The sequence below is a fragment of the Aythya ferina genome (assembly GCF_964211825.1).
Source record: "Aythya ferina genome assembly, chromosome: 1".
In the NCBI taxonomy this organism is placed as follows: domain Eukaryota; kingdom Metazoa; phylum Chordata; class Aves; order Anseriformes; family Anatidae; genus Aythya; species Aythya ferina.
The window spans coordinates 9,039,112-9,063,385 of NC_140296.1; the positions used below are offsets into that span (position 1 = coordinate 9,039,112).

The 24,274-nt window shown below is 36.6% G+C and overlaps 1 protein-coding gene across 3 annotated transcripts in view; it reads right to left on the reverse strand.

Annotated features, from left to right (window-relative positions):
* Positions 1-24,274, reverse strand: part of GRM5 (glutamate metabotropic receptor 5) — a 284,534-nt gene that overhangs the window by 48,179 nt on the left and 212,081 nt on the right. For all 3 annotated transcript variants that reach the window (XM_084533413.1, XM_084533412.1, XM_084533411.1), the window contains exons 3-4: positions 18,194-18,429; positions 3,103-3,349 (exon numbers count right to left, since the gene is read on the reverse strand). In XM_084533413.1, the coding sequence (XP_084389539.1) occupies positions 3,103-3,349; positions 18,194-18,429 (483 nt within the window). The remainder of the gene's footprint in view (positions 1-3,102; positions 3,350-18,193; positions 18,430-24,274) is intronic.

Here is a 24,274-nt window from a genome sequence, read left to right on the forward strand (position 1 = left end):
GAGGGTTGCTTTGTTAAAGCTGTCAATTCAGAGTTTTATGGGCAGATGAACAAAAGTACTGCCAATGCTCATCAGACCACAAGGAACTAAAATAGTTATCCTTCCAGTAGCTGCAGATTAGTTCCATGCATACATCCTAGGGGAAATACTGGAAAGAAACCTGACAAATTAAATAAACCTATTGCCTCCATGTATAGTGTCTCTCACAAGACCTTTGAGGAGAACAGTGCTGGTGGACTGATAGTAATAGCCAGACTCAGGAAGTCTATTTCTACAGTGGAAGTTCATGAATCACTGGTTCTCTGGAGCTTTCTTGAGTTACTGCAGGGACAGTTTATCACTTTAGGATAGGAGAGACCAGATGGTGCAATAACACATTTCCAGCAGTGCCCTAATCACAGTGCAAAACACTTGTTTCAAATCAGAAGTGCCACAAAGTTGCTGAGAATCCCTATCCTGTTGGTAGAAAAGCCAAAATATTAGCATCTTGTTCTTTTTTTTTTTTTTTTTTTTTTTTTTTCTTTTTGTTTTGTTTTGTTTTTTTCTTGATTTTTCAATTTTTTTCTTTGGAGTTTCCATAGTAGTTACAGGTATTTGTTATTTCCCCAAGAAATCATAGACGTTGCTATTTTATTTTATTTTATTTTATTTTATTTTATTTTATTTTATTTTATTTTATTTATTTTATTTTATTCTATTTTTTTTTATTCTATTTTTTTTAATTTTTTATTTTTTTTTCCATGCCTTCTATCCCTCCTAAAGTAAGCCAGACTATCTATCTGCTTAAGCTCAGCATATAGATAAAGGATTTTGGAATAGGACCAGGACTGGAAGCATCTTGTGAGGTTAATCATCTGATGTATAGTATCAAAACCCTTTTGCTCTACATTGAAATCCCAAGCTATCTAGGTCAGAAAGGCCTTTTATGTTGTGTTTCCCTGCTTAACACCACCACCACAGTACAGCTGTGAGGATTTAAATTTCTGTTTAACAAAGTGAAGATGCAGATATCAACAAAAGTGAACAGGGTACATGAGTCATTCCACTACAACTGCACCCTCTCTCAGCTGTTGTACATAGTATTTGACAGTGTTCAAATGACTAGAAACTACTAAAAACCTGGGAATTAAAGATGGTGCTTCCTACAAACCCTTAAGCACTAAACAGTAAATTTTTACTCACTGTTGGCTAATTGAAGCACATAGTCTGTATTTAATCACATGACAATTTTAGGAGAAGAGGGAACAAAGACCCATGTTTCTAAAATGACCGAGTTCTGAGTACATTTTTTCCTCTCACACATTTAATTAGTTTGAGTAGACAGAGCACTACAGTATCTCACACACATGGAGGACCCATGCTCTACAGTGAAACACTGATGCTCTACAGTGCCTTGAGCAAATAACTGCACACAATATAATTCTTTCATCTTGTTCCTTAGAATTTAATATTGAGTATAAAGAGACAAAAGACATTCAGTTAAATTCCTTGCAAGAAATGCAATTAAAGCATTATTTTTAAGCATGCCTACATGAGGAAAAGGTAAAGATAAAGGTCTCTTTGAAAAATGTAGATGTTGTCATTGGTGTATGGTGTTACATGTCATTTGTTTGCTGAAGTCTTCAGTCTTTCTGCAAGAAATGAGTGAAAAAGAGACAGGTATAAGGTAGGATGCAATCTACTGCATCCAAACATCATTACATTCAAATGGGAATCTTTTAAGAAAAGTCTTTTTAAAAAATTATGTCAGAAAAATCCAGACTGCGCACTTTTCTTCAGAATTCAGCTATTTGTAAAAATAAAAATGTTTAATGGAAGACAGCCTTGCTCACCAAAACAGTGATGAAAATAAATTCCCATCCAAATTTTTCCTGGATTCCTGCCAGTTTGTGTTTTTCTCCTGCCAGCTCATGGTGCAGTTCCTTAGAGTCTGAGCATGAAGATTTCTGAAATATGTGTCTCCAGAGAACTGGTTAAAGCAGACTCTTTTGTAAGTGGCTGGCCTGCTATCATTTGGGGAGAATGCTGACATAAAAGTTTTTCAAATAAAATGAGAAGAAAAAAAAAAAAAAAAAACCAACACTGAAATTGAAGAAAACTCGGAGAATACAGAATTTAAGTAATGAATGCACTGGATGAACAGTTTTCCCTCTAGTTTATCTGTTTACATAATGTCATCAAACAGATATTTAAAAACTTCCCAATAATTCAGACAGAAAGGGCTGCTTCAATCAAACTGAAATAAATGTAGTGAATGAGACAGGAATCAATCCACTGAACTGTAAGGATAAATAAATATACTTTGAATGCTATCACACTTGCTGTTCATCTTCTGACAGTTCAGTAAGCAGAAACCTAGGAAAAAAATCTCATGACTATTCTGAATATGTACTTCTATATAGACAATACATATATGTCATAAATAAACAAACAAAAAAAAACCCTCTCAGATATTTAATTTATCAACAAAATGAGCTTGGTTTTAATTCAATTTAGTTTATGTCAGCACAATATAAAATAATATTATGCAATAATATTAATTATTATGATTAATATGTTTTTATATATGTATTAATATATTCATATATTAATATATATGTCTGTTATGCAAGTGTTTGTTATGACTTTATTTGGAGGGTAATGAAGTAATTTTTAATTATTTAGATGGGAAAAAAAATCCCAGATAAATATATACATCTATTTTATAGCTTAGATTTCTTAATAAAGAAACTATATCCAGGTGATTATTCAAATAATGACTGCTTAACTCTTGAACACATGTTTTTAAATACTAAAAGAGAGAGAGAGGGTAATGCTATTGTGGACATCATGGTATATGAACATAAAATTGAAGGTCTCATGGTTTATTGTTCACACAGGAAGACTGTACCTGAAAGCTCTTCTCTTTTCATCAACCATAATTTAGATATCATTAAAATTATTCATTAATGAAAAGAGTTATTTTGGAAAAATAAGCTCAGAAAGCATGAAAATATGAAAAATAAAGTGTGAGATCTTAGTTCTGATGTCAAGTGTGAATGCATCTACTTTGTACAGTTAGCATGTCTGGTATTTAAGAAGTTTGACAGATGTTAACATTACCTCCCTGGTGAGTCACCATTCTCATCAAACAGGATCATGTCCCCAGAGACCCCAGTAAAGTTGGTCTTCATGAGGGACTCCAGGAGCTTCCGGCCATCAATGGGCTTCATGGCGTCACAGAGGCCTACATAGCCCGGACACAGCGACAGCTGCATGTTGTGGAGGCCGTACGCCATCGAGTATATCGCATTGATTACAAAACCCATCTTGGAGTCCTGAACGTGCTGCGTTCTCAGAGTCATCTGGCCTGTTGGGGAAGATCAGAAAGCAGGTTTTTAGTGTACAGGGCTGAAATACAATCAGCTCCTTAGACACCTGTTGATGTTGATTATAGTGTAAGTCTTCTTAAGCAGCTCATAGTGGATGCTGTTCTCAGTATGTGCACTGACCATGTTTTTTTTTGTTTTGTTTTGTTTTGTTTTGTTTTGTTTTTTTTTTTTAAGAGGAAAAAAGGAACTAATGAACAGGTTCCCTTTATATGTTTTGCTATCCAGCTGATGCCTTTCTCTGTGCAACTCCACAGCTCACACATATTGTTTTTTTCAAAGTGTCCGTCACTAATTATAACATAAAGTTTCTGTGATTCCAGGAGCTTCTCTCAGAGTTCAGAAATCTCTCTAAAGCCTCAGAAATCTTTTTGTGAATACTGGAGGTGGAAATGCTAACGTGGGTTATATCCAGTAGTGGCCTTGAAGACAATACTTTTATTACAGAGACATGGGAACCAACAGAGTGACTTGGCTTTTTTTTTTTTTAACTGTATCAAAAGACTGCCATGCTAATAACTCTCTTATCTCTATGTCCTTTGCCCCTCTCTATTTGCAAAGTGAGGATAATGATACAATGCAGAGGACTGCATTAAAATGTCCATGAAGAGTTTGATGATGTGCCTAGTAGATGACTCTTAAGTGAGAGAATTGATGTCTGCTTAAGACAGAATTGGTAACCATATTTTTCTGGCTTTTAATATGTAATGTCTGGATTTCTATTTCCTGCTTAAGCTTCTAAGCTTCTGTAAGATATGCAGTAAAAAAATCCTTTCAGCAGCCACCCTGAAGGGCTTTTTTTTTTTTTTTTTTTTTTTTTTAAGTGTAGTGTTATTAATGACATATTCACCCTGTTGGCAGCACCAGCCCAGATAAGGAAGAGTAGGCTGGAGGTTTTCTGTCTCACATGTCATCAGCAAAGCTGCCAGCTGCACTTCAGCCACCAGATCATTAACACAGGGGTGGGGACAAGAGTCAGAGACAAAACAACTTCATCAATGGTGCTGGGAATTTGTCAGGCACCTGGAAAGATTTGGCTCTAGAGGGAGGACATGCAAAGAGCTCTTCAGTGTCTGTTTTAGAACATATGCTCTTCTTTTATCAATCAAACAGTTGTCCCCAGGGAGCCCTGTGTGTGGGCAGCCAGGAGCAAAGGAAATGCAAATAACCCTCTCTGTCCACTGCATGAGTTTCCCTCCCAAAGAGTCACTGGCATGCAGCAGGGATGGAGTTTACACATGCCCATGTCAGCTGCAGGAGCTGCACAATGTGAGAAGCAAGATATGCCATGAACAGATGGTGTACAGACAATTGTTTCTTGAAAGAAATGAAGACTAATATATGGCTCTGTGTGTGGCACACATCTACTGTACCATTATCCACCCCAAAGACAAGCACCCGATCTGATGTCTAGGCACTTTCTGTGGATATGAACAAGGCTTTCCAGCAAGAGCCTGATACCATCATAAAATAGGTGCATCTACATTTTGATGGTGAATAACATCACTATGCAGTTCTAACTACTGAAAAAATTTGGAGTACTGAAAATGTCAGGAGTAGTAACAAAGATACATACTTTGCATTGAAAATCATTGTGTAGAGGTCAGTAAGTGAACAAGTGGACTGAGAATTCCCTTCTCTCTTTCTACTTCATGCTGGAACTAGCACTCCCAGTTCCAGTTCTAGTCAGCCTCAGGAACAGTTATTAACGTTTTGGATAGTTAAGTGATATGAGCTTGAAGTATCTGTAATAGAATTAAAACTTGGAAACAACATGCAGTGTTGCTTGTTTCTTCTGTTCTACCAAGGTATTGCTTTTTCCTAATTAAAAATAATAGGCATAAAAACTGCAACAGTGGAGTACATATTAGTTGAAATTAAGTGGAAAATTGAACAAGCGTATTACATTGCAATACACAAAACTTGTTTTAACCAATTATTCACCCTCAAAATTAACAGCTCACAAACCATGCAGTTAATTATAGTAGCCATTAGAATGAATCATATTTGCATCAGCAATAGTATTTTTTTATGAAACAATATTTCGGCTGCTTTATTGCATATGATTGCTTAAAAGTTAATAACTAAATTTTTACAGTAGCACTCTCCACTGGGCTTTGTGCTTCAATTTTATTGAATTATTATTCTGATTTTCTTTAAACATTGAATCTCATTCAGTTCACCTGATAATTTGTAATGAGGCTACTTAGCTCTTCGTAGAGGCTGCTAGCAATTGTCAAAGGATTTGTGAGGGAATTAACTGTTTTAGAGAATTTTAATATACTTCCTGCAGCTGCAGAACATTTTACTGAGATGTTATCTGGCCCACTTTGCTACATAGGGGCATATCCAACCTGCCATGTCTGACTGCCAGTTTACATGACCTCAACACAAAACTCGGTAGTTAAAACTCTGTAGTTAAGGTGAACGTCTCAAAAAATGAGACAAAATGTTTTTTTTTTTTTTTTTTTTCTTTTTAATGTACCATAATAGAGTCTTCAAAAATTGCAATATTAACAACAGCAGCAGTGACAAAAATTAAGTCTGAAAGTGATTTTCAACACTGTCTTCATAAACTATTTATGCATGTCAGATTAGAAGCATATACATAACCCTACTGACATCAGTTATCCTATTAGTGGTTTTAAGACAGGTCTGAATACACAAGTTAGGAGCTCACCTCTCAGCCAGAAAAATAAATAAATAAATAAATAAATAAATAAATAAATAAATAAATAAATAAGTCTATCTCTACAGAAAGTATGATTTAGGTAGCCTTAAATGCACTGTTCACTGAAGTGTCATTTTCCACTGTCTTCACTGGAACTCAAACATTCTTAAATTTATTGATGAGTGCTATCTTCAGTCAAGAGCCTTTCTTGATGCAGGGTCATCATGAGATTGAGAGGTGGCACTGATGAATTTAATGATGATGACGCTAGTGATGTGCAACAGAATTGACTGCACTGATTAAACTTTTAATCAAGAAAAATATAAAATTCTAATAGAAGTTGAGGAGTTCCAAAGAATAAGAGGACAGGGAATAAATACACAGGGGAACTCATATGCTTGCTCTTAATACCCATAGCAGAACTTTTCTTTCACAGTCAAAACAAAATCTATTTCTATAAAAGATCTTTTTTGCTCTGTCTGGTACATTCCCATATGAGACAAATTTGTAAAGAAGGAAATTAAAAATTTTTGCTTTTCTATGGGCTGTGAAAAGCTAATGTGATGCCACTGAATTTTGGCATGGACAGATAAACAGGCCATGTCCAGATGAATGTTTTAGTTCAGTTCAGGAGTGGGCTTTCAAAGTCAATCTCCAAATCATTTCTGCTGACTGAGTGTCACAGTCTCAGAGAAGTGTACTGAATTTCTTTCAAATTAAACTAAACTGGATGACGTGCTGCAGGAGAGCACCTGTTGTACCACAGGTGGGCATTTAAACCATACAACGAGGCTAGCACCAGTTTGGAGCAAAATTCCCCCAAGCTATGAATCCTTCTTGGCTCCCAGCATTTGAGAACAGACTTGGTGTCTCTCCCAGGAGCAGGAGGCACAGAGGCAGCAAGTGCATGGGCCAGGTACAAAGCCAAGCTTTGTAGGTCTCCAGTGGATAAGTATTGCAATTTTGACAAGCTGAAATACCTATTCTGTGGCTGAGATGGGATTTTTTTGTTTGTTTGTTTGTTTGTTTTGTTTTTTGAGATGTAGCTCACCTTCCCATAAATATTGTTTGAAATAATATCAAGTTATTTATGAGTCTGTGCTGAACTTGGTGATTATGTCTACAGGATTATAGAAAGTGATCTGTACTGCAGTACATTAGAACCAATAAATATTAACTCTGTGTCATGCTAATTACTGCAGAAATAAAAAATCCCGCCTCCTGCAATTAGGAGGTACAAGGCAGTGGAAGAATGTAGAGTGAATTAAATCATACTGAACCTTAATGAAGAAACTGGGATAACACCTGTAACACAGAATGACCAAATTTGGAGGAATTATCTGAGAAAAAAAATAAAATCTTAGTGGTTAATGCACATGAGCAGATCTCTGTTTTCTATTCTGTTTATTCCTTAGTCTTTCTTGCCCAAGACATTTTGGAAGTTAAATAAGGGCTTATCATATTATTTTCCAAGCTGTGAGATCATGAGGATTTGGATTCTGGATCTGAAGTGACACAGCCATTTCTGTCTAAAAAATTCTACTGAGACACACCCTGTGCCTTCTTTGTCAAATCAGACAACCCACCCGTCCTTCAGTTTCCCATCCAATATTTATTTTCTACTACATTTTATTTGCCATTTTTACCTAGACTGAATATTCCTCAGGAAGAGGACTGCTTCTTATCATCTTCTGCCTATCCTGTGCATAAGGCAATGGGGCTTGTTACTGGCTGGAGTTTTTAGGTGCTAATGTACTGTCTCTGAAAAGTAAAATTATCCTTGATTTATTAAGAAAAAAAAAAAAAAAAAGTAAAAAAAAAAAAATAATTACCTATAGATCATTTAGAAATCTCTTGTTATGTAATCAAATCACATACAAGATTCAGGGGAGCCTTTCTAATAAGGTTAAATGAATTAAACACCAACTTAAGAATTTGCTGCCTTTGGAATGTGTAGTTAATGTATCTTTTTTCTTTTTTCCCCATGTAAATACACATTCTGCATTCCTGGATGTATCTGTATCTATCCCTAGGTTTGTCACAGGACTGTGACTTCACCAAAGGTGAAGAGAGATTTTACAGGTTGTAAACATCCAGAGCATCACAGCCTGCATGTTTTCTGCCCACACTGGTGGGAGAGACCCAGTTTAGGATGCTCAAGCTATATCACAAGATAGGATAAATGCAGGGCAATCACACATGGTGCTACTCAGCTACTCAGTGAAGGCAAGCTCAGGTGTTAGCACTTCAGAGTTGTTGAGGCACCCTCATAGGGTCAACCTGGAAGCTGGTTCAGGGCACTGGGCAGAGCTGGCTCTGAAAGCAGCCTCAAACCCCTTCAGCAGAGGCTGCCCAGAACCTCGTCCAGATTTTTCCTTAAACTTGTCACGTCTCCAAAACGCAAACACATAGATGACGGAAGAGAAACATGTTCTTTCACCAAGAAAAGTGAGTCCAGCTGGCAACAGCTCGTGTCTTGGATCCATTTAAAACCAATTAGTGTTCTTATCGGCACGGAGCCACGAAAGCACTTTAGGGCGCTCGCAGTCCCGCTTCTGCTTCAGGGTGGCTGCCGCACGCCCAGGCTCCGGCTAGCCCGGCTGCGGCCGCCGGGCTGTGGCTCCACCTGCTGGGCACGGCAAAATAAAATAAAATAAATGGCCTTTGCAGGAAATTCTGAAATTTCACAGCTGTTTCCTGTACTTGCAATGCAAGAACTCGGAAAATATTAATCGAGTTACAGAATCACAAAATGTTTTGGGTTGGAAAGGACATTAAAGATCATCCAATTTCAACCTCCTTGCCATTATTCTTCAATAAGACTCATAATTGTTTATTCTATTTATCATGTAAAGGTTTTTTTTTTTTTTTTTCCTTCTCTGACTTTTTACCCCCAGGGAAGATAAGATACCATTTTTTTCTTCTGTTTGCCACCTGGTGACATCTAGAAGCCTCACCAACTTGGGTGCTAAGAACAGCAAAGCTACCATTGTTCAATATGCTTTTCCTGTTTTCTAATTTTTCTAAAGTTGAAAATACTTTAAAATTTGAAGAATGGAGAAAAGATAAAGAGTGAAAATATTTGAAATTCCCAGAATCCCTCTCTTTATTTCTTTATGCAAGGAGAAGCAAGTGAAAGAGATATGAGATAGAATATGTGAGAGTATTTTTTCCCAACATGCATAGCAAGTTGCTTTTTTTTTTTTTTTTTTTTTGTTATGCAATCACTTTAAGGTTGAAATGAAGTGGAGTGGGTTGTGTTTATTTTTATTTTTCCTTTAAATTTTTCAATGATCAAAATGTTGTTTATGATAAAGTCTTACAGGACATCACAGAGGAAACAAGAACTATAACTTACAGTCTCAAACTATCCCATGATGTTTCCTTATGACTAATTAGTTTCCATACAGTTTCCATACATGTCATTAAAGATTTAATTGAATCTTTGGGCAAATTTTGTTTTGAGATACAATAAACATACAGATGAATACTAGTTTTGCTAGCAAATACATCCCACCTCCATTTTCTGTTAGCAGCAGTAGAAGCAGTAGAAGTTCAAGCCCACCAGTTAGACTTTTTTCTTTTTATTTCCCCTTTGCTTTAGTGAATAACTCTAACAAAAATAATTAACAGTCTGCCCTTTGTAGCCAAGATATGGCAGGGACAGTCTATTAAGGTTCAGGACTTTTAGGTCTGCAATGGGTCCATTGTGCTCCTTTGGAACACCTCAGATTCTGCCCCTGGAGCTGCAGATTCTGGGTTTGTTTGTCATCCCAGAAATATACATCACCTCAGTGAAGAAATGACTGTAGTCTATGAAATGGAGGAAAGGCTGTATATGTGAAACAGGGTAAAGCACAGTATTCATACCTAATCAAGTTGTCTTTGTTTAAAGACAGAAAAAGACTGAGATGGAACTGTTTCCAAAATCTATCGTCACAGCTTTTTGTTAAAGCAATGTGGAAGAAAAAATAAAATTCAGTTCTCTATTATTTGTAAGGTCACAGGTGTATTTTTTCTGCTAAAAATCAAATGTAACAGTTTATTTCTTTTTTCATTTCACTAAGTTAATTTCTTACAGGCTCTTGGCTTTGTGAACAAATATATTTTCATTTCTATAGGAAATTTCATCTAGTCCAAATGTCCTTTTCCATTCAAAATGAATACAAAACCTCGAGATTGTATTACATCTTTTCTGAAAAGGAAATTCTGAGGAAAAAAAAAAAAAAAAAAAAAGCTTTGGCAACACTGGAAATGTCATTTTGATGTTGAGGCAAAAAAACACAGTAACAAACAACACAGCAACACAGACTGAAACAATGTGAAAGCAAATTATAAATTTGAAACAAAACACCTCCGAGTTACTGAAATGAGAAAATAGTACTAACAATAATAATAAAAAAGACTCATTTCAACACTTTTCTGTCAAAGTGTGTGTCATTGAGTCAACATGCTGCTTTGGAATATTTCAGATATGATAAGCAAATATCTTCCAGTGCAGTCCACTTACCAAATCATAGAATTGTATAATCATTCAGGTTGGAAAAGACCTCTAAGATCATCTACTCCAACCGCTAACCTAGTACTAATGTCCACCACTAAACAATGCTACCAAGTTCTATGTCTACACCTTTATTGAAGACCTCCAGGGATGGTGAATCAACCACACCTATTCCAATGATGCACGACCCTTTCAGTAAAGAAATTTCTCCTAACGTCCAACCTAAACCTCCCCTGGTGCAACTTGGGGCCATTTCCCCTCATCCTATCACTCAGTGATTGCAAAATGTTTTTGATCAGCCCAAAATATATTTTTTTCACTGTCCAAAAATGCAGAGAGAACTTCCAGAAGATGTTTTTAACATGGTTAGTTGACTTTGGTGTCTTACTTCTTTTTAAGTCTACAAAAGCAAGATATATTCAGGGCTCTCACAGCTCTGCCTGGAGGTTGACCTGCATCCTTGAGTGCCTGCATACTAGTGAAAGTCTGGGTTCTGTTGTCAAGTTCAGTAACATCAGAGAAAAGGGTAACAGTGACCATAAGTCTCAGAAGAAGGTAAATAAATGGATACCTCACACCATTTTCTTAGGAATAATATTATTATTCCACCTTCTATGGAATTCAATTTCTTTGATCATAAATTGCAATGAAATATGACTGCTACAGAAGGAAGAGCACATTAAAAGTGGGCCTAAAACTTTCTGCACATGCAAACATGTGAAGTATTTGAATCTATGTAAGAAGCTGAATTGTTGTGAGAAGAGAATGACAGGAATTACTCTAATTCACCCTTCTAATAGGAAACATCTATAATCTGGATACATCTAATTACAATTTGCATTTATTCTTAAGGCTAAAGAGACATGGTCTACCAGTACTATTGTATTAATAACTTCTAGGTAGTTTTCAGGGTTTAGAAAAGCAGTGAGAAAAGGAATGGTAGCATAAAGGATATAACCACAGCTGAATGGTATATCATCAAAGGATCCTAATGTAAGGAAGGAGGAAGGCAGGGAGCATAAAGTGAAAGAAAAAAGATGTAGCTTTGTAGTCGGATTTTGGAGGAGTTTGTGGAATTCAATAATTGTAATGGGAAGACTGCAGTTATTCAAGGGTTTTAGTTGCAGGGATGTTAAAATCAGGTTCAATGTGTATATATATATACATTTTTATATATATATATATATATAAAGTCTTTCAAATAGGTATAACAGAATATATAGCATTCATCAGTGCCATACTGCTTCTTTCTCTGAGTGAATCAAAAAACAGTGACATGTCTGTGTAGGCTCCTGGATCAGATTATGTCAGACTTCTGGAAAATTCAGAACAGAATCTATGCCTTGCAGCTTATCCACCTTTTGGAATTTCTGGACCTGAAACTGCTTTACTGTAAAAGTAGTGATAAACAGTATTTGAGCTTCAAATCTGAAATGTTGGCCATAAAGATGAGGCTTGGATCATCTTCCAGCTTGCAAGTGCCCAAACATGATACATCATATATCAAGTAACAAACTAAGTGAGAGACAGGATGCACTCAGGAGAATTAAAATGTCCTTTAATTCACTGTTAAAAAATACAAATACATTTTAATGTAATTTGTTTTGATTTTTTTTCACTAGAAATCTAAAGATAAAACTGTGGGAATGCCACATGTTTGGGGAATATGGGGTTTAAATGTGACACATTCATTGAAATATGGAAAACAAGCCATCCACTCTGACAGGACTCACTTTTTTTATCAGCTGGGGTTTGACTAAGCCAATTTTGGCATTTGAGTTTAAATCTAACAAACAGATTATTATCCTGTTGCAATACAAAGACTAGACATTTATGTGTGATTCCTAAATTCTATCTGGAAATACAATAGGGCCATTTGTTATACCAAGTTCCTTTTCAGCTGAAGCTCTAGGATTTTCTGTGGGTTGTTTTGACCTCATTAGAAGTAGCTGGAGCTGGACGATATTGAGCAAACGGGCAGATGTTTTTCACATTTATACTTCTTGTGTTTTTCTGTACATTTAGCCACAAAACTTTTCTCACATTTATCCCAGATCTCCCTTTCTGCAGATAAACTCTTTCACTCTTAATCCTGTTATTAATTGCTTTGAGAATTATGGCAATAATTCTCCTATGTGCATTTTAGTACACCTGAAAAAAAAAAGAAAAAAAAAGTTTTTATCTCATAGAAGCCACACGGTTAAATCAAAAAGGGATGAATTGACTTGCTTCATCTTGCTAAGACTCATTCAAGATGCTACTGCAAGTCTCATTTTCCCTGTTTATTGCTTTATGGTCTTCTTCCCTATAAACCCTGCCCCTGGCTCCTTGCTCCCCAGCATGTCAGGTATAAGTTGCTTTCCTCATTTTCTGTGCTCCCTGTGTCTTGTCTATAGTTGATCTCTGACTGATTAACTAAGCTTCCATCATTTACCTTTGTGTTTTCTCCCTTGCTGCTTTGAACCACAGTATTTAATGTCAGGACCCTGCTGTAAATAAATACCTGCAAAAATGGTCCATCACCTTTCTTCAGGTTCTTGTTTCTATCATGCCTTTACAGGACTGTGAGTATTTCTGAAGCCCGTAACCTCTGCATGTCAAACCAAGATGTTACAATGCTTTATCAGCATTAGCCTCTACTACTTCTCTCTTCCTTGTCCTAAACTTAGATCATAGATAATTGGGATATGTATACTGATTTTGCTCTGTGTTTAAGTAACACTTCAAAAAAATGATGTTCCATCTATGCCTCTGGCTTTTAGGAACTATAAGAGAAAGAAAATAGAAGCAGAGGTAAAAGGATTCATTTAACAGACAGGTAGGTGTAATAAATATGCTTTTGCTCCTGGTGACTTTGAATGCTTGACTTTTTCCACTAATGTCAGTTGAGCCAGAGTTTAATGTACTTTCCTTACATTTTGTTTTCTTTCTGTTCTGTGTTAAGATGCATTTGTAAAACACCCTTACCAGGAGAAAAAATTGAGCTTTGATGGGAACACTTGCCTGTGATCATGCAAGTGCATACACACCCAGTCATTAAAGGTGCAAAGAAAATTGATAACAAGGGATTGGATTAACCTTTTATGACCTGAAGACAGTCATTGAGTAGAGTTACTCATCTGGTTCAAGTTGTACACCTATTCACAAACTTCACTGAGTTGAGGAATTAGATAATAAAAAAGATACCTGTCTGGTGCCAGAGGGGAATCCAAATCCAATTCTTGTAAAATCCCTACTGTTTTGAGGCCATTCCACATCTCCTGTTCAAGATGCATTATAAATTCTTTACTCTGACACTTGGTGTCTGGAAGTGGCTTGTAGCACCCGTCCTGTGGCATGGAACTGATTACACTGAAAATCAACTCAGATAAGCCTGCAAACTTCTCACTTTCTGTAGTACTCCAGCTGGGCAGAAAATCAATGTACTTAGCAACATCAGTGACACCCATTTAGATTAGGTATGTTCAAATCTGCAAATGAAAAGCGTGCTTGATGCTAATATTTTTATCTCATTGTGAACTAAATGTATGTGAAGGGATGGAGACCTTTTAGAATTTGATAGAAATGAATGAATAAAAAATGCTTTAAGACTGTTTTCTCATATTCTCTCTCTATGGCTGATTTCACAATCTTATTTTCACAATCTTATTTTACATATCTTATTAAACTGCCTCTTCATTTCATAATATTACCCATGTTTGTTTACTTGCTGTTTAAATAAATTATTGATATTGTTAACAATTTTTTTTATTGTTAACATTTTTTTTTCTACAACCAGATGATGTAGAATAATTCATTATTTTTTTCCTCCAAAATAATGGTTATTGCTTTCTATACGGATGTTGTCATTTAATAATGACCTCATCTATCAACCTTGTATCTTTTTATAATTATCCCAAGAAGTAATAAATGGCTTGCCTTTTGGTGCAGAGATAGATTTTTATTTGTCTCCAGCATTCCTCTATAAGCTCAGTGTTTTTGGGATCCTGAGAAAGTCCTTAGCCTGCTTGTTTGTTTGTCTGTTTTTAATATGGAGCTGCTGGAGAAGAAAATGTATTTACGAAAGGTAAACTAAAGGGTACATTCCTGTTTTCTTATCAGGATAAATCTGAGACAACACTAACATATACATCACCATGCTGAAACTCTCAGGTCAGCCTACAAAATGCTTGTGACCATGGAGGGCAAGTTTCATCTTTATTCTAGTCCCCGTGTGAGACCCATGCTGAAGCAGTTTGCTCCTGATGGATGGACTCCATGGTACGGAGCCGTGTGGAGCAGTTCTTGAAGAGCTGCAGCCTGTGGACAGCCCCCACAGGCTCAGTTAGGGAAGGACGGCATCCTGTAGGAGGGACCCCATGTGGAGCAGGGGCAGAGAGTGACTGTGAAGGAGAGGTGGAGATCAGGGACTGACCACAGCCCCCATTCCCCGTTGCCCTGCACCACTCTGGGGAAGGAGGTGGAAGAGAGTGGATGTAGGGGGAAGGTGTTTATAGTTTGCTTTTTGTTTTCACTGCGCTGTTAGTAGTTGGCAATAAATTATATTAATCTCTCTACACTGAGTCTGTTTTGCCAGCGATAGTGACTGGTCTCCCAGTCCTTATCTCAGCCCCGTAATTATTTTTTCCTTGTATTTTCCCTGTCCTTCTGAGGAGAGAGAATGAGAGAACGGCATGAGTGAGATTAAGATGCCCATCAGTTGTTAAACAACAGTCATTGAATATCATTTTCATGAATTTTGACCAATGATCTAGATCAAAATTAGAATGGTAAAATTGAGTATCGTGATGATCAACAATTCTCTGTGTGAAAACCTTGATTAAATGGACAGTTTTAATGGGCAGACTTATTGATTGCTGTGGAGTAGTGTCCTTAATCTGGGGAATTCTAGAACTGAATTAACATTGTTCTGCCCTACAGCAATGAGAAAGAATTAAAGCTATTAAAATCTTTATTTCTCTCTCTCTCTTTTATTTTTTTTTCCTTTTACTATAGTTATCATGGCCTAGCAGTGAATATGACAAGCTGAAGAAAAAGTAATTAGAACAATATATTTGGAATTTTTTTTCCTGTGATCATGATTTGCAAATCAGCACCACGTGATTCTTACACATTTCTTTGTGTGTTTGAAACTCCTGGGCTCTAGGAATCTCATTGAGCTGTGGCTCATTTAGGATTTCTTTGTGGGAAACCTTCCAGCAATAAATGCTGTTCCAAATGTGCTATCAAGCTTTATGATTAAGTTGTCTCATATCCACAACTGGATGACTTCATGTTTAAAATAACATCTCCCTGCACCCCTGAGATAACTTTTTTTTCAGCAGTGAATTTTATTTTAGGCACTATAAAAGACTCTGTAGGCACACGTTTCACACTTCTCAATCTTTCATATAAAACAGAAATTAGATTCTCCCAGTGCTGGTAAAAAGTAAGTAAAATAAAAGATACCCCCAAAAAGTCAATCTGAAATGTCACTGCTAATGCATCACATTGATAGAAAAGAGGTTTTTATTAGCTTGTAGCCAGTCATATCCACTGTACTGTTATCTCAGGAAAAATATCTACATTATCGTGGGGAGATCAATGAAATTTACTGCTCACTATGCAGTACCTGTCAATAGAGCAAATAAAACCTCTGTCATGCTGTGTTGGAAGGATAGCAGAAGAAAAATACTAGGGAAAAGATAGTTGAATGCTGAAGGTGTACACAGAGATTTTTTGATTCTTAGGTTCGATTTCCACTTCAGCCACAAACTTCCTCTACAGCCTTGTGCAAATCAAAAAAAAAAAAAAAAAAAAAAAAAAAAAAAAAGACTTATGAACCATAAGTGGGACTTGAGAGGGATTATACATGTGGGGGACTTTTTCTTGTGTAAATCCAAAACTTTAATCCTTAAAACCATTTCTTAGTCTCACAGGTGTGTGGAAATTATTGACATTTTTAGGAGGAAATGTCCCTTGCGCCTTACAGCTGTGGTTGGGCTGATGTCCAACATGGGATGCCAGGACATCTACTATGGTATTCCCTCTGTCAAGTCCCCAGGGCCATTTTCTAGCCACAGCAAATCTGAAGGAAATCTGAAGGAAAACCTGTCATACCATAATTTAGGTATAACTTGGGTAAGGAGGGGGAGACTCAGGTTAATGCCTTAGACTGTCTGAAGAGCTTCAAAGCTACAACATTCACTTACCATCAGGACAATTGACCATTAGGTCCCTAAGCTTTACTTAAAAATACATACGCATGGGCCCAGTCTTTTAATATGACCCTGTTCTTGCAGAAAACGAGTTTCATTTACAGGAACTCAGTGCTTTTCAATGGAATTCACCTCCTGCTGTGTAGGAGGACACTTAAAGAGACAGGCATTGATTTGGGGGTTGAAACCCTGGCTTCACTGAAGTCAGTGGGAGTTTCATCATTGACTTAATAGGCCCTCTATGTTTTTCCTATGGTTTTATCACCTTTGTTTTCTCTTCGTAATATAAGCAACACTTTCTCAAAAAAGGAAATGAAAGCTCTCCTCTTTTGTTTCCTTCATTTTCAAATTATTTGAAGCTTTTTCAGAAACTCAAATAATGGGAAAGTGAGCAAGGACTATGACAAAACATTCGTTTCACAGCCTTGTTGGTTTGTAGTATCATCTCAAGTGCATCGGAAAGCCTTAAAACCATTCATGCATCTGAAGATGCATGGAGAAATTCAGCATTATACGTGCAGTGACATTGACTACCTGCAAAACAGAGACACTGTGTCTACTTGTAAGGCTTCTGCCTGTTTTTTCTGTGCTGTAAGACAACAACGTAGTATCTGCTGAGTTGGTGTCAGTGTCATCTTAAACTTCCATTGTAGCTTAAGGACTTACTTCAAGCAAATAAAGGAGGAAGTATGTTTCAATCAGAACTAAAAAGCTGTTACCCCTCAAGATAAAAATGAAATGGGGTGTTGCCTTAGTATTGCAAGGCATCTCATGAAATAGAGAGTAATTAATGGAAGTAATGCAAAAATTTTGAGAAGAAAAAAAAGAAAGCACCATATCTTTCTGGGAAAAAAAGAAAAAAAAAAGGTCAGTGTTTTGCAAAAATGACAAAATGTTGTGGCAGTTTTTTGTTAAAATCAGTACAATTTTATGAAAAATATCAGCTTAGTCAAAATGGCATTTCCTGAAATGACTCACATCTGAAAGAAAACTTAATTAAATCCTTCAAACCAACTAGTCTTCTATCTGAAGTACACAAATGATCTTCATCATTACCATCTGGACTTATAATCTTTTGTGTATTAACTCTCTGATTGCTCTTGTGCCATAAAGAAATATAGCTAGACTTGTTTCAGAAAAGAAGCATTGAATTTTGGAGGACAAGACTTTTGAAAGTATTTAGATGACTGTAATGGCACACTAGCATCAAGATTTTCAAATTTAGAGAAGCATTAGTTGCTGAGGCGCTATCTATTTGTTTCTCTAGATACATAAATACTTTTAAAATCATGTCTTTCGTCCTTTTGTAAAAAGCCAGTGTTTCAATTCCAGCATCTTTGCTTCCAATCCCACTCACTATTCCAATCAGAGCAGTCAGTGTCAGCTCAACATGACCTGTTCACACCAGAACTTCAGTCACACTGGTTTATACAGAAAAAGTAATAAATTCACTTACTTGTGCAAGTCTTGTTGTATTTAGGGTTCTCTTGAGGGAACCCTTCCAAACGGCACTGGAACCTGTGCTGCCAAAATTCCTGAAACCATGGATTTCGGTGATTGGTTTCTGGCCGAAGCTGCAGGTAGTAATCATCAAACCATTTCACGTCAGGAGACTGGAGCTTGATCGTTATTCCACCAACGGCTTCACGCTGATACCCATCTGTCACATCGTACCTGTCTGCCCAGCCATCACTGCAGGGATAAATGAAAGAGAAACATTGACAATTCAACGGAATAAGAAAAGAGCTTTCTCAAAAACAAAATTATGAGCCTAAGAGCACATACCCACACTTGTGATTCTGTGTTTAGTAAAGCACCTGCAATACTTCTGCTAGGATTCAGTATTTTTCTTTTCCTTATGTTTGCTTGTAACTGGCACCTTCTACTTAGATAAAATATTCCTCATCTTCTAGGTAATTGAAACAACATTACAAATCACAGATCCTGAAATCGGCTCTGTATAAACACAGCTCTGCATCACACAAAGCTCCTGTGAGCTCTGGGGAGAAAAATTGTGGAGTGTTTTAGTGACACTGGGTTGATTTTTCTCTTACCTGAAAGGAGATGACCTTGAGGACAGGATCTCTGACAGTGCTGAGAGGCAGTGAAACAAAGCACTGTGTTGCCGACTATGCCTCTACTGCACAGTGGGGCATGGAATGAAGAGCTAGAGGCAAATTTTGAATGAGTTGACACTGCTGAAGCAGAAATGCCAGCTAAGAGCTCAGCTGCTGTTATAGTACAGCATCACATCTGAAAATATAAATCCTCTCTGCAGACATGACTAATGAAGTTGGGCAGAGCATTATGCAGATGTCATGTTTTTCTCCTGTTTCTTGGTTGTTGGTGGTTGGAGTATTATGGATCTTGTGTGGTACTGTACCACACATAGAATTTTAATCCCCTTTGGTTAACCTCTCTGCTTGCAACACTCTGACCACAAGTAGCTAACAGCAGTGACTGAAAACCCAAATCAAATAAAATGTCCCAAACATCTTAGGGTAATTCCCCTCTGGTTCCATAATGGAGTTCCATGGAAGTACTGACATTTATTAAGTTTCACTCAGCTCTATTAAAAATATGCATATCTCATTAGAGCAATTTCCAATTCTGTTCTTTTATCAAGAGCATGGTATTTCAGATTATCAAAAGCCCCAGGTCTTACAGTCACAGAACTGTAGAATAGTCTCAGATTCTTTTTTACTTTTTTATTTTTTTGTTCTCTAGAAAGGCACTGATGTTAATGATTGTAGAGAACACCTTTAAATAGTAAAGGTTGAATAACTGAAGGATTAAAAACAAAACAAAACAAAACAAACAAACAAAAAAACCACCTACCTTAATTTAATTTATTTTAAAACTTCATGCATTTTTCAAAGGTAGCCCTAACTATTTTAAGCTAGTCATGGAGTAACTGATGAAAGTGACCTTTAACTGTATCATTCTCTTGTTCTATTTTGATCATCTGATTTCTGGTTTAAACTTTGCTCCTGTATTTCAGATCATGCATTTCAGTCTGCTGCAGTCACCTAGCACATTCTATATTCTCTACATGTAGACTCAGCTGTCATCACACAGTGCAGGAGTCAAGACCTCAGACAGGGACCCCTTCTGCACAAGACACTATTGTCATGAATCCTGGACCCTTGATTACATCTCACAAACACAGCTGCAATGTCAGTAAATAAAAGTTTCAGCAGTGCAAAAAGTAATATCCAATATCTGAAAGTAAAAGGAAGGGACTACTAAATATGCTTTAGATTTTAAATGCACTGATTTACTCAGCACAGAGGAGTAAAATACACATTCGTGAAAGGAGAGATGAACACTGAATTTCAGCCTGAATACAGCATTTGGAAAATTTACTTTTAAGTTTAGATCCACTTAGAAATGTTAATGTTAGGAAGTCAATTAACAGGAGTTAGTGTTCCCAAACGATCTCAGGAGGCTCACTATAGGCAAACAGTTTCCACCCTCCATCAGGACTCTGTAGTTGTCAAAGACTTAGCACTTTTTATAGGTTATTTAGTGATAAAACTTTAGATTTTTTTTTAAATTTTTTATTTTTTTTTAACATATGAATGATTTTACCTTTTCTTTGAAACATTTATCTTAATCTTTGGCAAGATTTTAAGCTGTTTTATTCATCCTCACAAAATCTGACAGGTTTTATGAGTGCAGGAAGCGATAGATTTTCTGTAGGTTTAAAAAAGTATTAATACTGAATGGAATTTGACAGAAATAGAGCTGTGCTGTCAGTATCTGTGTTTTATGAGTTCCCACATAAACAACTTAGAAACTGTTTTCCTGTAATTAATTTCTTTATCATTTTTCAGAGGAATAGCTTTGTAGACCTAATCCAGCAGAGTGCTTTAAAATTTATAGTATTACTTTAGAATAGTTATCTCCTCTAAGAAGATTTGCAGCAGAGATATAATTTTAAAACTTTAAGTTATTAAAAAGATAGAAATAACAGCTTCAAATTGCATAACTCTTCTTCTCAACTTTTTCCACAGAAGGACTTTTTAATTCAACAGAGCTGCTTTTCATTCAGATAAGTATTTTAGCTCAGCTTCTTGGGCCAGAGGCTTTTGGGAGGCTTACATAAAAGATTTACTCAAAGTGTGCATTGTAGAGACAACAATGTAGAAACAACAATACCTCAGACAGACAAGGTAGCAAAGCAAACACTAGACTAATGCCTTAAAAGCCAGTGAAAGTGGTTTGCATAAAAATGCAAAGGCACCAGTTGTGTCTGATATTTTAATTCTGCATCCATATTATAGTAACAATGCTTATGGGATGTCAAAAAACAGGATGATATAGCTGTGTTTGTCAGATGCCTTTGCTATTCTATGAACTCAGCAGGGTTGTGAAGGTGAGGGAGAAGAGAAAAGGTGTGTCCTTACTTTGATACAGACTTCATAGTCCCTCCTTAGAACTTCTTTCTTCTCCTAATGACTTAATTGTACTGCAGTAGCTGGTGAAAACATTATACTCCATTGGTTGCTGTGTCATCACTAAAATATGCTGGTTCAATTGGAGAAAGTTTTGGAACCCAAAACTAGCTGAAAGGAGGAGCTCCAACAAAACCCTGGTTTAATCTCCACTGTCACCCAAAGAAGTGGACTTTCTGTTAGCAGTGGACTATGTAGGATATTTAGGTAAATAAATGTTTAAGAACAATTTCATTATAGGTGGTTAAAAAAGTCCAGGTGAACAGTACTCCAGTAATGATATGAAAAGTTCCAAACAGCTTAAGCAGGACTTGAATGTCCTTAACAGATCATTACACAGTCTTCCCACCACACCCCCTCTCCCCTTGCATGGGCTGTGCTTTTCAGTCTTATTCTGATTTACCAACCTCTTGATACTTTTCACTTATGCCTTTGTGCATATATGCTTGTAGTTTGAAATGGAGCATTTGACTCTTACGGAATCATAGAATCATTATCTCACTTTTCTCTTCATATGACCACAAATTAACTTTCCTTGAAGACATCTAATAGTTTAGCCATTGCTTTTGTTTTACAAGCAAATGAATTAGTTGGTTTGTTTGTTTGTTCTCCTAACATATGTCCCTGCCATCACAGCGAGTTGCAAAGACCAGCAGTCATCTTCAAGTGTAACACAGAAACATGTAATTTGAGATTTAGGGTCATCCCTTTATTTTTTCCATATTATTCTTTTCAAGTAATACAAGACCCTGTTAGAAGAGGCAAGTTATTTAAAGGTGTTGTCCCATTCTGAATGGGTACTTCCCTACTGTATGTCATGATTGCTGTACTAGCAAGTTTTACACAAGCTTGAATTGTAAATTTAGATTTTAAACTACTACATGGAATTTTAAACAGGGCAGCGTAGTCTGGCAACTTACAGTGTGTCTGTGCCTGTTCAGGCTGATGTGTCAGTATGTGAGCCACCCAGCGTAACCTGACAAACAGGGATTGCGAGGTTATAGAGAATAGATAATCCATTTCTCATCCTTGGGGAAATGTTGCGTGTATCCATATCACCATAGACAGTATCTTTCTCTATCATATATAAAACCTTCCAATTACAAACCACTCTTGAGTAATTTATTCCCACACTCAACTACATTTATGAGCAGAATGCTGTTTCCCATTATGCAATAGAATGATTCTGACTGTAGCTTACAGCCATTATTTCTTATTCTATTCAAGAGATGAAGAACAGACTCAAAGTCAGCCAAATACCTCCTCCTTATATCAGTCAGTGCAGTGTAGGTGCATTCTCAACTTCACAGGTGAGACTTATATCTATAAAGATATCTTTGCAGTCAAAGAGAGCATTTTATACACTAGAGAAAAAACATATTCCTCCAGCTCTAGTACAAATATGCTTCTATGGATTCTATCCTTGACTTTCTCCACTATATCTCCACAAACTCTCTTCTCTGAGAATTATCTCCCATTGCAAAGGGAATAAACTGAATATCACCTCATAACCTTATGTGCCATTAGTTCTAACATTGTCTTTATTGAGCTAATGAACCACCTCACTCACATTTCTAACTTTAATGTTTAGAGACAGATATTTTAGTAGCAGAATATTCCTAAAAGCTGGAAACGGTGATATCAGAGCTGAAGAATAAAAGACATTTTCTTGCACCAAAACCTGAATTATTTACCTCTGCAATTGTTCTATGTACCAGAAACAGGTGTTGTTGTTTTTTAACTGATGGGCAAATGTTCTTAATATGATCCCACCTAGACTTAAAGATAGAGTTGAGTAGGAAGAAACCTTACTGTGAAATGAGGCAGTATTTGCACAGCTGCAGCACCAAACCTAAAAGCCCCTTGCTGAGATATCTGTCAGGTGTAAGTGGTAATGAATATATCTCATTCATCAGCTTGTCCAGATTTGTCAACAAGAAGTTGTCACAAAGATGACTATGACATGTGCAGATCTGGCTGGTGTTAATATTACACTCACATCTAGCTCAGTGGGGAATTGTCTTTCAGGATTGTGGCATGTTTTCCCTTGTCCAGTTCTTTTGTGTTTGTATTTTTGACAGTCATACTAATGTCTGGTGCACTTTCCTTAATGACTTGCTGTGTGATATAGGATAATATCTATACTATATTAAATAAAATATATCGTTGTTAATCATGTTAGAAGTGTTATGAAGAAGTAATCGAAAAGGTAGTTAATGACTATACAGGCAATTCATTCAATATGCATGGTGGTGATGGCTGCTTTGGGCTTATACAATACAGTCAAGAAATTCCTAACCCTCTTGAAAGGGGTTTACAAAAAGGTGAAGTGAGCCATTCCCTGTAAGCAATGAGCTAAATATTTAATGCAGAAAATGTCTTGGAAAAGACAGAATGGACGTTGCTCTAAAACCACTTCACATCTACTTGATATTTAGCCTTATGATCAGCCACACGGAATATGTTACTGATGTCAATCTGATTATCTTGAGTAAAAGGGATTTGCAGAGCTGATTGATACCTTCCATAGCACTAGCAAAGTATTAGAGTTGCACATTACCGTAAACAGGTCAAAGGAAGAGAACTACTGCCAGCTTAAGCTAACCACTTTATTGTGAGAGGAAGAGTAAAGAAAGTGTTGGCTTGCAGTTTGGTATGGGGAGAAAGCTTCCAAAGACAAATTTAGGACAGCTTTTAGTATCAAACAACTGGAAAAGCAAGTGGTTAGCACAGTTAACAGTAGCAACAGAAGTAAGGTGTCAGTGAGGAAGTGGGAAGGTGGAGGACAGGCTTGTGGAGGACAGGCTTGATTGAATTAGCTGTAGATTCACAGCTTGAAATACTAAACACAATACTAGGAGAGTGATGTGATAACTGTATTCAAGTATATAAAAAGCTGCAGCAGAAAGACCATAGTTTGTTTATCATCTTGATGTAAGCATGCATGACTTCACCTGGAAGGAGGAAGATTTAATTTAAACACCAGAAAAATGTTCCTCACATTAAAGAGAATAATGGACTAGAATAGGTTGCAGATTCAGGGTGAGGGAGAGGGGGGAGGAAGGAGTGTGTCAATGAAC